This window comes from Neovison vison, chromosome X (assembly GCF_020171115.1).
Source record: "Neovison vison isolate M4711 chromosome X, ASM_NN_V1, whole genome shotgun sequence".
Taxonomy (NCBI): Eukaryota; Metazoa; Chordata; class Mammalia; order Carnivora; family Mustelidae; genus Neogale; species Neogale vison.
Genome location: NC_058105.1, coordinates 36,753,508 through 36,766,562, shown reverse-complemented (window position 1 = coordinate 36,766,562; position 13,055 = coordinate 36,753,508). Strand labels below are relative to the sequence as shown.

Here is a 13,055-nt window from a genome sequence, read left to right as displayed (position 1 = left end):
CTGCCTCAGAAGAAAGGAGCCAACAAATCTTACTTTGAATCATATGCATCGAATGATCAAGGTTGCATTGCATAATAGCTACATTACTATTCATATGAATGTGTAGGACCTAGATTCTAGGTTAGCAGACCAGAAATTTGAGGTTAAGTGACCATTCACCTTGAAAAGACAGAAGCAGAATGAATTTCAAAGGCTCAGACATATGGTCCATTGCTTGGTCTGCTGAAAAGACCTTTCTTCCCAGGGAGATTTAAAATATCAGGTAGCGATAATGGAGGTGGAGGAAGAGACCCCCCCCACCCAAAAATGATGCCTCAGGTACAGGGTGGGCATCCAGGTATCTGGCACAACTGAGAAGAAGAGTACTTTGAAAAAAAGTACTTACCTGTTTTCCATCCAGTGTGTAGAGTTTTTTGACAACCCCAGTCTCCAGCTTGATGGCTTCGGTGATATCAGTGAGGACTTGCTCAAAAGAATGGGCTGTCTTCTTGTTCAGAAGCACACGTACAGCCTTCCGAGGCTTCACCCCACTGCGGATGATGGTCACCAGCTTGGGGCGCACAAAGTCCTTGTTCTCTCTGGCCTGGGCACTATTGCTGCTAGCCAGGGACTGGGGGGCTTTCATATTGGCTGAAGTCTTCACGTTGACAGACCAGTTGGGATTAACATTCTTGGTGTACTCCACCTTTTTAAAGAAGTTGTCTGAGGAACAAACGTAGCTTTCCCCTAAGGGAAGAAATAAGTGGTAATTAGTTGAATAGTAGATACTTGGACTATTCTAACCAAACTAATGCACACTGACCTTGGAGTAGGACTTTTGGATATATGGTGATAGTAACCAACTGTAGGCAAAATTTCTAATTGGACTGTCTCTCTAACAACTCACCTCATTTCAAATTCAAGGGCAAGTCATCGCAAAACATTCTTCATTACAATGGCATACCTAAGTTGACAAATGCTATAAAGCTAAGGGTTTCAAGGACAATGAACACATCTAAATATAATCGAATAAACCAGGTTCTCAAGCTTTGTAGGATTTTATTGCAGTTGAAATGCCTATGTCAGTTTCTCAGTTGTTTGTTAATATCTAGGAGGCATTACTGGAGTGTTTTTAACATGTCTCTATTTCTTAATGTTCCTGTCCTGTCTCTGAACTCACAGCCCCATTCCATGGGTATAGTATAAATCAGAGAACTCTCAGAATGAATACAGTTTATTCCAAGTTAAAGTGACCCAAGTGTCCTTGCATATTGGGCAGAGAGTTCATATTTGTCAAGAAGCCATACTGTCCTTTGCACAGAGTATATGGCTAAGTAGTAGAATACTGAAATGTGAAATGTGTGTGTGTGTGTGGTGATTATATATACATGATGTATGTGTGTACAGTTGTGTCCTTTACTGCTCACCTCCAAACCCAAGTGGAAAAACTGTTTAAATAACAACATGCATGCACACACACACACACACACACACACACTGTTGCTTGTGTTTGCAAATCTAGTCATTGCTTGAGAAATACTTTCCTCTGTTTCCACCACCCAACCCTCATCTTTCCATTTTCCTAAACACTACACCCTCGATCTGTGTGTTCAAGGCCATCTTCACCAGGGCTCACCCTTGACTGCCACAAGTAATGAGGTGGAGATGTGAGAATACATTATACAGCCAGATTTATGGATTGGAGGAATCTAGTATAATTTTCACATTTACCTTGGGCTGGAGGAAATGACTAATATAGCGGAAGAAACACAGGGGCCAGAGGCAAGAGGCAGGAGCGGGGGATTAGACACCTGGAACTAGAAGCTAGAGAAAAGAGGAAGAGAGGTAGGCTCAGCCTGGGGGAGAGAGAGTATTGGAAAATGTTTCGTAAAACACATTAGCCTCAAGGTATACAGAAGTTCATCCAGAGGTCGAGCTGCAGAAAACTAGTGTGAGTTAATCAGGCTTAACTCATCAGTAATAACTCTAAATAAATAAGTAAGTGAACCCTGGCCAGGGCAAAGAAAGCATTAAATACAATTATAGTCTGATGGCTCTTCCTTTGGTCTCAGCAGGAGAACCACGCGGGGACATTCAGAAGCACTGGGTTGATAATTCACTCCTTTTGCAAATATCGATTGCTTTGCTGTAGCACCAAATCCTTTAAGTTGTGTTAATTAATAAATTTCTCAGTTAGTGAGGAGAGAAGATTCAGTCAGATTCTCTAGGGCACTTTTGTGGACATTTATGTGTATGTGTGAAGGGGAAGGGTGAGGGGCTTCCAACACTGCCCTGAGTCCCAGAGGCTATTAGTCTTCTGTCTTGACAGGATCAAGGGATGGTTTATAGGTGAACATGGGCATCCTCTCCCACTTGGTGCACATGCCCGCGTGCTCACACACACAGACACACACACACACCCCTCCAGGATGAAGTAGTCAAAGAACTCAGCCAAAAGAAACCCTAATTTCTCTGGCTCCCTTGCTGGCTAATCCAACCTAACCCAAGTGATTAGAGGCTAGGGTCTTTAGTTTGTGACTTAAAAGGGTAAAGGGGGCCTTTAAATTCCATCTATTCACAGCCAATATCCCCTACACCCTAGAAATGGCCCCTCACATTAGCATGCCACCAGATTCACAGGTATCTTCCAAGAGGCCAGTGCCTTTGAGTCAGATGTTTTCCATAACTTGTCAAGTACATTAAGACTCTGACAACTGGTAGTGTAGAAATGTGTGAGGCTATATATTTATGATTTCACTCATCTACAGTCTCTTCTAGAGAGTCAGCTGTGTAGCCTAATTGGGACTCCGGACGTATTTTGCTCCCATCTCTTAAACCTCTTAAGCCTCTGAACTATGAGTATGATTAACCACCCCCAGATGAAAATGAACATGATGGCAGACAGCTATAGTATCATATGGCACCAGGAACTTTCTGGAGGGCCCAGCTCTCAGCCAAATCTATGTTGTAGTCCTTCCAACAGTACATTTTAGTCTCTCCATTCTCTCCTTTTGGCCCCAATATGGAATAATGGAAAAAGAACAGCTGATGTGATGTCAGTAGGAATGGGGTCTCCAATGCACAGTTGTGTGTCCTTGGGCAAGTTACCTAACCTCCCCTGGCTTCAGTTGCTAGTCTGCAAAGTGGGAATGATAATAACAGTACCTACCTCACAAGGTGGGAGTGAGGCCCAAATCAGATGGTGGCTAGCAAGTGCTGATCCCAGAGCCTGGTACACGGTAAGCACTTGATAAGACCCACCTCTCGTTATCATTAAACCCCTAATCTGAAGGAATGGAGAGAGAACAAGAAGGAAAGAGCAAGGAGGAAAGGAGGAAGAAAGGGCTGAGAGAAAGGAAATTAAAAGAGGAGGAGCGAAAGCCCAAGGAAAGAAAAGAGAAAGAAGCAAAGGCAGCCATCTTGGAACTGAGCTATGATGGTTACATAGTATGACCACTGCCCAGGCCTCAAAGATAAGGATTTCCTGCTGTTTAAGAGGAAGTGTCTGGATGCTGAAAATGCCATACCCAGGAACTCAATGGTTAACCCCAGCAAAGCCACTTGCTGCCACTGCCGATGCACACTGAGGGCAGGATATTTTATAAGACTTTATTTTTTTTAGGGCCATTCTAGGTTCACAGCAAAATTAAGGGGAAGGGGCAGAAATTTCCCACATGATCCCTGTCCTCACACATGCATAGCCTGCCCTGTAATCAAGTAGCCCCTACCAGAGGGCGGGATATTTATGGCAGTTGAGGGCAGCATCTTGGGGAATCAGACAGACCTGAATTCTGGTCCCAATCAGGCCTTTATGAGCAATGTGACCTCAGGGAAATCACTTAATATCTGAGTCCCAGCTTTTCCATCATCAAATTGAAGGTATTACACTAAGCGACATCTCAGTCCCCTTCCAGCCCTAAAGGTCTATAAGAAGGAATTTTCTTCTCTTTTCCAACCCTAGAAGGCAGTAGAAGGTAAAGTTATTACGGTCATTAAATGTTAAAGAAATAGGTGCCTACTACTGAGGACTCTCCACTTGTACTACTAGAAAGACATCAAAGGCACTCCTTCTCTAGACCAAGGCCTCCTTGTTCTGATTTTGCAAACATCTGCAATGTCTGCTGCCAGAGCTCCATGCTTCCTGCATGCCCAGCTCCCTGGCACTTGGAGCTGGATGAGGTGTGTTTCAATATTACACAGCTGGGTTCCCATCCTGCCACAGCATCCAAGGGCCACTTCCCACCCATAGAGAGCCTAGAAGGCAAGCTAGCTTCAGAGGCAAGCAAGGCGACAATTGGCTGGAACTGACAATCTGCTTCAGGATGAGGGGGTAAGGAAATGAAGTCATGGAAGTACAGCTGAAAGTGCAGGAAGGGAGCAAGCTGTGGGCTCAAGATGATCTAATGTCTACCTCCATTCATTTTCAGTAGGCCCCATTTTCAAAAACATTTAATGCATTCATGTTTCCTCAGTGCAGAAACACTTCTGACTGGGCTTCCTCCTCTTTGCCAGGGCTTCCTCACTCAAGAAGGAAAATATTAAATGATACTTTATTGTATCCTCATATCTATTAATGATGCGTCTCTCTCCCAGGTATCTTTAAATCCTTCTCCTTGGCGATGTGCCTGCTTTAGTAGCTAAAGGATAAATTAGTGGGAGGGTGGTTTCATCTCATCTCATCTCTTTTCAAATGAGATATGGCAAAGGAACTGGATCATAACTAGTGTCACCATTCAACTCAGATTTTCCAACAAGACAGTCCTAATTGGAAATATTCTGTCCCATGGTCCATGTAATAATGCTCAAAACAGTACCCCTAAGATTGATATAGGTACTCACAAACAAGGAACTGGGGAAGTATTGGGCAGGAAAGGAAGGAGAATGACTTAGAGATGGAAGACTAAGCAACACAAAAGGGAAAGTCACTGGTGGGTTTCATTCATTGACCCACTGGGAATATGACTAATACATATATGATCACAGCCTTCATGGCTTCACTGACTCTTTGTGTACCCAAGGAGCTGTGGAAAAGCTGATGTAAATAACCTGATTTGGGCCCAAAACTTTCCCCTTGTGACTTTCAGTATCTAACAGACAGTAGACTAGAGGTATTAGACAAGGAGTATCACAGGCCAGAGTGACTATTAACCCATTGTTTTTTATTTCATTTTATTTTAGTCTAAATATTTAACAAAGTGGCCATTTGAAAACAGCATGTTCTATGCTCCGTCATTCCTTTAAGATCTACAAAACAAAAAAGCAAAACAAAAACAAGGCCTTCTGTACTCCTAGGAACTCCCACCACTGTAGTTATCTGAAAGGAACCTCAAGATCACCTAATCCAGTATTTCTCAAGTTTAAGTGCTCATAAGAATCATCTGGGAACATTTATAAAAAGACAGATTTGTGAGCCCTAACCCTGGAGATTTTGATTCAGTAGATCTGGGGTGTGACCCAGGAATTGATATTTTTCCAAGTCTCTGAAAGTTTGTGAAAGGCAGCCAGGTTTGGGAACCTCTGGCCATTCCAACCCCTCACTAGCATCATCATTACTTTTTTTTTTTACATCACTAACAACAATACCTTGTAGCTATAGTTACAATGTAGTTATAGTAACAATACCTTGTAGCTATAGTTTTAACTTGTCAGTATGTTTTTCTATTTCTCATTATATCCTCTCAAACACCCTGATAGATAATGAAGGCAGGTGTTACTAATCTCTTTCTACATATAAGAGTATTACAACAGGGACACAAGATGTGGCCCATACATGCAATGGAATGTTATTCCTCCATAAAAGGAAAAAAAGTGCTGATACAAGGCACAACACAGATAACCCTTGAAAACATTTTTCTAAGGGAAGGAAGCCAATCACAAAAGACCACATGATGTATAATTCAGTTTATATAAAATGTCCATAATAGGCAAATCTATAGAGACATAAAATAGGTAGGTTGTTGCCTAGGGTTGGAGACAATGAGGGAAATGGGCAGTGACAGCTAATTGGTAAAATCTGGGTGAATAAAATGATCTAAAATTAGATTACAATGATAGTGGTACCACTTGGTAAATTTTCTAAAAATCATTGAATTGTACACTTAAATGGGTGATTTTTATGTTACACAGATTATACCTTAAAATGGTTGTTTTCTTCAAAAATGCTGTTTTGAAAAAGAGAAGTTTATTCACAGTGATGATAAGGAGAGACCTATGGTCATGTCGTTAGCAAGCTATAAACAAGGACAACTCAACAGTCATAGATATCCTTTACTGAGTGTTACTCTATGCCAGGAATAATAGTACACTTCAGGCTCATAGTCTTATTTAATCCTCAATTAGTTATTTCCACTTTACAGATGAAAAACTGAGGCTCGAGGAGTCTAAATGATTTCCCCAAAATCACACGAGCTAGCAAGTGGCAGATCTTGGATTGACAATTTGATTCCAAGGATTTCTTTTCCTGTGATAACCTTCTGCCTCTATGACTAGAACCCACTAACTCAGATTTTTCATCAGGAATCTTTCCAAACTTTTCCAGTGTGAAGTCTCTTGGGGAGCAGTGTGTATGAATGTCTTTAATCTTTCATTCAACCTCTTCCAATGGTGAACAAGGCGAGGGACTTTTCTCCTCCACTTCCTAGAAGGGAAGTTCCAAAGGACAAAACAGGAGAGAAAAGACTTTTCCCTCTTTATCTTGCTTATCCAAGTACCCTTTCCCATCTGACTCTGCAACAGTGGGAAAATGGGTCACATTTCTCAACACTAGCATAGGAATACCTCAGAATTTCCTTGACTGCATGGGCAGTACTCAGGATTGGGAGGGGGTTGAGGACCACTACAGCTTGTGGTTGTAAATGCTATATGAATAAATCCAACTGAACCTTATTTACGTTCTATATAACCCAGGATGTACTACCATGCATCCAAGGGAGGAATCCAATGTAGCAGGACTCCAAAGTGTCAGAAGAAATGGTGCAGTCTTCAAAATTACATTTATTATCTATACTGAACTGAGATTATCACAACACACACACACACACACACACACACACACACACGCATCCAGGAAGAAAAAGCAGTATCAAGGACTTGTCCCTGAGCAAGGTATGTTTAAAAAAATGGATTTGTGGGGGGAGATGTGTGCATGATACTTCTCATATATCAGACACAAGAACATTCTAATTCCTACTCTGAATACAATGTCCCTGGGTTCAGAATTCTGCCCTGGCATCTGTCATGGTCTTTAAAAAATCACAGCTAGGGAAAATGAGGACACACTGGGTGATTCAAGGTGCTTTGTGACAATTATTACAGAGACACCCCTCAAATTCACCTGAGATATGGATCTCATGGTAACAATACACACACCCTATCAATACTATGTTGGACAGCTCCCTAAACCTCACTCTGAGTTCTCCCAGTTTGCCCTGACTCTCCTTCAAGACAAGGGCTAGGATAGTCAATCCTCGGATGTGCAGAAAAATCCTAGGATTAACCTCTGCCTGGCCATCCAGCACACCATCCACACGGTCTAAGCCTTCTCAGCAATGTTTTTCAAGGTCAGCTATGTGGCAAAACCTCAGACTCGAATCCTGAGACCCAGATCCAGTAGCTGTAGGGACACTGTCTTTTAGAAGTAACTGGCCCCAAATCACTTGACCTGACTTGAGAAACAGCAGCTATGTGTGAGAACGTGGTCTCGTGCAAGGGAAGCCCTCACGCTCCTTTGTCTGAGAGCACAAGAAACCTAGCAGCAGAGAAGAGGAGGCGGGGTACTCCCACACCAAGTCATTTAATGTGCTGATTCCTATTCCCTGTTGGCTGTTTCATAATTTGGTTTCCCAAGAGATCTGCCTGCTCTAAGCTCACCTGTGTCCGGGGAATGGAAGCAAGGGGTGGGAGAGGAGGGAGGGCTAGAGAGTCGGAGAGAGGTCTGGGGAGGGTTATTTGCATGATCAGTTGCTTACATGTTATAGCCATTTAAAAGCAGGCATAGGGAGGCATCCACAATATGAAGGACTCGACGAAGTAAAATATTAAGCACGTGTCCCAAGATCTAAATATTTTCTAAATAACCACCAAAAAAAAAAAAAAAGGTGTTGTGAGTAAGCAGGCTCTGGTAAGAGCAGAGACTTCTCTCATTTCTAAGTTCTCAGCAACCTTGTCATAACATTCAATTGTAAAACCAAAGTCTAGAGACGCTTGAAAGGAATTTAGGTACAGTGAGTCAGTTCCTATTCTAATAGAAAGAGTCTTTATTAAAATACCAGACATACCTCCTGCTTTCTTTGGTATTTCTCTCAATGACCTCAGCCTCAGGGACACACCCCAGAGTGGGCTTTTTAGAAGCGACAGCTGAGCAGTGACCACTTACCTAAAAGTATAATCCTTTGTGAATGTGACCAAGAAGTCCTGTTATTAGGAGGCAGGTTTCCATGTGTTGCAATGTGCAAATAGCCTCTCAGCAGTCCAAAGGATATTTGGCTATCTTTCTGTGAACCCAGCCGAGGTTCCTTCCTCCTTTCACAGCCCTAATGAGTCGTGGTCTGCCTCAATAATGCTACTTAGAATTAATTATGAGCAAGATCTAGAGTAAATGACACAATTCAGATTTCCCTTTGTACCCCGACAGAGAAGCACAATGCATTGTTACCACCATCCACTATCCAATGCCAGCAGAGACCGAAGGCCGTGAAGGCTAATGGCTAATGGCCCTGTCAATGCCTACAGACTCAGCAGTAGCAGCATCAACTTGGCGTTCTGACAAATCTATCCCCGAATTCGTTTTTTCAGCTCACTCCAAGAAATGTCAGCATGGCCAAGGATGCCACCCCCACCCCCCACCAAAAGCCACCACCCTTGTTTTACCTTCCTCCAGTTCATCCATGCTTCCGATCTTCCTGGATCCATCAATGGTGTAAATGTAACGCACTCCCTGAGGCAGGTTGATGTTGTCAGACAGAGATCGAGTCAGGTCAGCCAGCAAAGCGTCAAAGCTGCGAAAACGGTCAGAGGACACAGCGTACACAATCCCCTTGAAGTAGCGGTCCCCATTGCGGTAGAAACGTACCTTCTTGGCTTTCTTCTCATTGCTCAGCGCCTGCAAGGTTCTGGTTCGGTAGAAGCTACAATGGGCACTGTGAGTGGGGCTGGGCAGCCCATTCATTCGTGAGCCTCGCATGTTCCTGGATGTCTTATCTCTTTCATCAAAATGTCCAAAATCAAGTTCCATATTTCGGTGGAACCTCAGACACCTGAGTGTTGGACAAAGGGGGGTGAAAAGAGGCAAGGAAAAAGGGGAAGAGGGGGAGAATTCAAATATTAGCCAGATCCAATTTTGCAATCTGCTGCTTGTAAAAAGAACTGGTTGAAAAAAGCCCGTGACCCATCTGCTGCTTGCCCCTGACCTGCAGGAATATTGATCTTAATAGACAAGAAGGAGGGGCTGGGGGGTGCTGCTGTGGTGGGGGGTTGGGGTGAGAGATAGGGAGGGAGGCACTCTGGGCACTGTTCCAAACAGGGGAGAGGGAGGGATTTTGAAATCGCTTGAAATCCTGGGACTTATTGACAGTGGCTCCTATCAAATTGTAACTTCGGGCTAAATACATTAAAACTGGCATCTGTTTCCTCACACATGCCCACATGACTAACAGTTGTAAATGAATCCATAGCCCGACAAAATCCCCTTGAAGAGAATAGAAGGCGCTGGCTGACGTTCACATCTCCAGTTTAGGAAGCAATCTTTGTGCCTCAGTAAAAGGACTGCGGAAGGGAAGGTTTTTCTTTTATTCCAAACCCCCTTGCCTACTCTAATGTGTGCATCCCTCCCCACCCGACCCCCCAGAATAAACCAGGATTCTCCTTTAAAGGGACAGCCTCCAGGGAATAGCTGGTGTCTTTGTACTATTCATCGAATCCTTTCCCCACCAAGCTGGGGCAGCTATCCAACATTCATAAGAAATAAGATGGGGAAAAAAAGGATTAGAAAAATCAGTTATTTAAGAAGTTATTAGCTCTGCTTTCTCCCTGGTACCATTTGGTCACAAAATCTTTTCCTTTCTTTTTAAATTTTTTTTTAACATGTGTTCTATCCCTCCCCAACAAGGCAGCCGCACCTCTTAATGGAATAATTTAATCGTTGAAAGATTCCCAAGTGAGTCCCTGGGAAGCATATGGGACCTTTCGAAACAAGCACACCTTTCATTGTTCTGGTTTTCTACGGTGACCGATGGGGCATTTGCCCCTCAAGGAAGCAATTCACCTCCAAACTTGCCTATTGCCCAGGTGCATTAGCTAAGGCAAAAGATGGTCATTTGTCAGATTTGCTTTTTCCCCTTCTGCTGAGCCAGAAAGAGAGAGAGAGAGAAAGAAAAAAAAAAGAAAGAGAGAGAGAGAAAGAGAAAGAGCGAGAGAGAAAGAAACAGAGAAAGGGAGAAAGAATCAGAGAAAAGGGGAGAGAAATCCAAACATGAAACCAAACACAACAGAAGCCTCGAGCATTAGCAAAGGTAATGACCACAGCCTAGGAACCCAACTATTAACATGCATCTCACAGATGGGGATAAAAGGACTCACAGAGCAAGCAGGGCTCAGCTGCTACACACTGCCACATCAAGATATTTGCAAGGGACCAGGAGGACAGGAGATAAAGGAGGACTGGTGCCTAGGAGGTTTGCCAGGCTTGATCCCCCTTTTCTTCCAATGTCACCATGACCTGTGCTGAGCTCAGCATTGTCTCTGTCAGACAACCTGCAGTGGTGAGAGACCCCACCTCCTCAAGACAAGTAGCAAGCATTTCCCCGGGCATGCCAGTAACACTTGGCTTTGCTTTAGAATCACGGGTGGTATTGTTCTAAATCAACATCACAGTGAAAACAAATGAACATCAAACTCACTTTTCCAAAGGAAAATCCCAGGTAGAGGCTGAGGAAAAAATCCGATAGAATAAGGCAAAATAAAATTTAAGAAAAAAAAAGGAGAAGGAGAGAAAGAGAGAGCTAGAGCGAGCCCTTTGCCTTGTGCTTTTACCGCTTGGCATCTGTTACATTCTGCCTGAAAATCACTGGAAAGCCCCACTCACCGGTTTTCTGCTGGTTGGGTGGAGATGCTGAGAGAAAGAAAACCAATCTCTCTATGCCTTTGTTGTCTGAGCTCCAAGCAAGAAATTCCTGCCAGGGTGGATAGATGCCTTCTAGGTCCTAGTGCCTTGTCCAGCTTCTCCCCTATAACTCAGGCTTAGTGAATCCCCCCAACTCCTATGATTAATTACATGCTTTTTTTTTTCAATTCACAGGCTGCATTAACAGCTAGAAAGGTTTCATTTATAACCAACAGGAAATTGCAGGGTGGCAAAAAGATTGCACAGGCAAGTGCAAAATGTTCTAATGAGCAATGTGCTAGCCCCCCACCCCCCACACACACACCCTCTTTTTTAAAGAGAATTGGCAATTTCATTTGGCCAAAACCTTGGCCTAATCTGCCTGGGGACCAGACTCAGGCAGTCAAACCAGGCTTCTTAGAAATTGTAGCTCTCTTCCTCTCACCTTCTTGAGACAAAACAATCTAACCTTCATTAGAAGGTTAGATTGACGACATCTTGAAGACATCTTTAGTTCATCCATCCAACAACTGTTTTTTTTTTTTTTAAATAAGGTCAGTGGTGTAGACTACAAGGAAGAACAAAAAAGACAGGACAAGGGAAAAGATTTCCAGAATTTCATGGGGGATAATGTTGTCAAAAGAACCCCAAAGACCTTTTAGCTTGCTGCAATATCCTGGTTAATAGGATCTGTGGCATTTACCTATGAGAGTTTGTGAGTTCAAATCCAACCCAGAGACCTTTCCATGGCTACAAGATAAACATTAATGGCTCCTCAAATTTCATGTTGGTTATGAAGTGTCTTCTTTATATCAAATATGTTAGAAAAGGGATGGAAGCAACCACATTAAATGTATTAAATCAAATCAAACTATAAGAAAAAGAAGGGAAAGGTGAGAGAGTAAAGGAGGGGCGGGGTATCATCTTCACTAACAGAGGCTATGTGTATTAACAGGCAGAGTCTTGAAACACCATTACTCCATTTTCACTTGGCTTCTAGAAAGCTCAGAGCTAGTAACAGGCTACTTAATGATCTTCTATATGATTCCTAATACAATTCACCCTCCTGTTTAGATATAGCTTTTGATGACTAGGTAAGCATTTTTTGATGCATGTGTTTTACTATAAGATGCCTCAAAGCAGGATTAAAAAAAAATGACATTCCTTTTCGGGAAGGTGTTGGCAAAGGAAGCCTAAGCTGTCCATGTCAGCCCCCATGTGCAACCTGCCTAGTCAAGGTTGTCCACCTTGCTGTTGCTCTTCTGGCTGCCAAATATCTAACTCAGGGAACTGCCTGTGTCTGGTGTGTTCTCTTCCATTTGTCTCTGCCTTACATTGTGGCCATCTCCAGAAAGATCAGGGTTATTCAGGTCAAGGGCAGACACAAGGAATAAGGGCAGGAAAATATGGAAATTCTGGACAATAGTTGTAGCTTCCTGGTCCAGCAAGGTCAATGTCTTAATTTTTTTTAAATTGTACATCATAAGTGTTTCATAAATATAGGGTGATTGGTATTGTATCAGGACTCAAATATTTTTTTTTTATTTTCTGGGAAGGATAGAGGAATGGATGCAATGATAAAACTTAAACATAAAAGGTTTAGAATAGATTTTAGAAGGAATTTCCTCATGATCTAGACTTTGCAACCTTACTGTGGAAGCTGTAGGTTGTCTGTAGGAGACTGTCTGAAGTAGATGATTTTGTGTTTACATCCATCAAAGAGCAGACAGGTGAACAAGATCAAGGTTTCCCCTTGTGAGGTATGTGGATGTTAATGGGTGGTCTTTAAAAACAAACAAAAATGGTTCTTTGGTCAAAAATGTTTAAGAAGTGAGGGGATAAACTAAATTTGTTTTCTTTACCATAAAATTTCTCCTTTAATATGCATAAAATATGGCATGTGTCTCCAAAAAGGAATTCAGTATAAAGGGCTTCCTGCGTTAAAAAAAAGAAAGAAAGAAAGAAAGAACGAAAGCCA

The 13,055-nt window shown here is 42.6% G+C and overlaps 1 protein-coding gene across 1 annotated transcript in view; it reads right to left on the bottom strand.

Moving 5' to 3' along the window:
• DCX (doublecortin) overlaps window positions 1-11,034 on the bottom strand; it is a 107,893-nt gene extending 96,859 nt beyond the window's left edge. The window contains exons 1-3 of the mRNA XM_044235471.1: window positions 10,875-11,034; window positions 8,848-9,233; window positions 386-726 (exon numbers count right to left, since the gene is read on the bottom strand). Of these exons, the coding sequence (XP_044091406.1) occupies window positions 386-726; window positions 8,848-9,233; window positions 10,875-11,017 (870 nt within the window). The 5' untranslated portion in view covers window positions 11,018-11,034. The remainder of the gene's footprint in view (window positions 1-385; window positions 727-8,847; window positions 9,234-10,874) is intronic.
• Window positions 11,035-13,055: the final 2,021 nt, after the last annotated feature.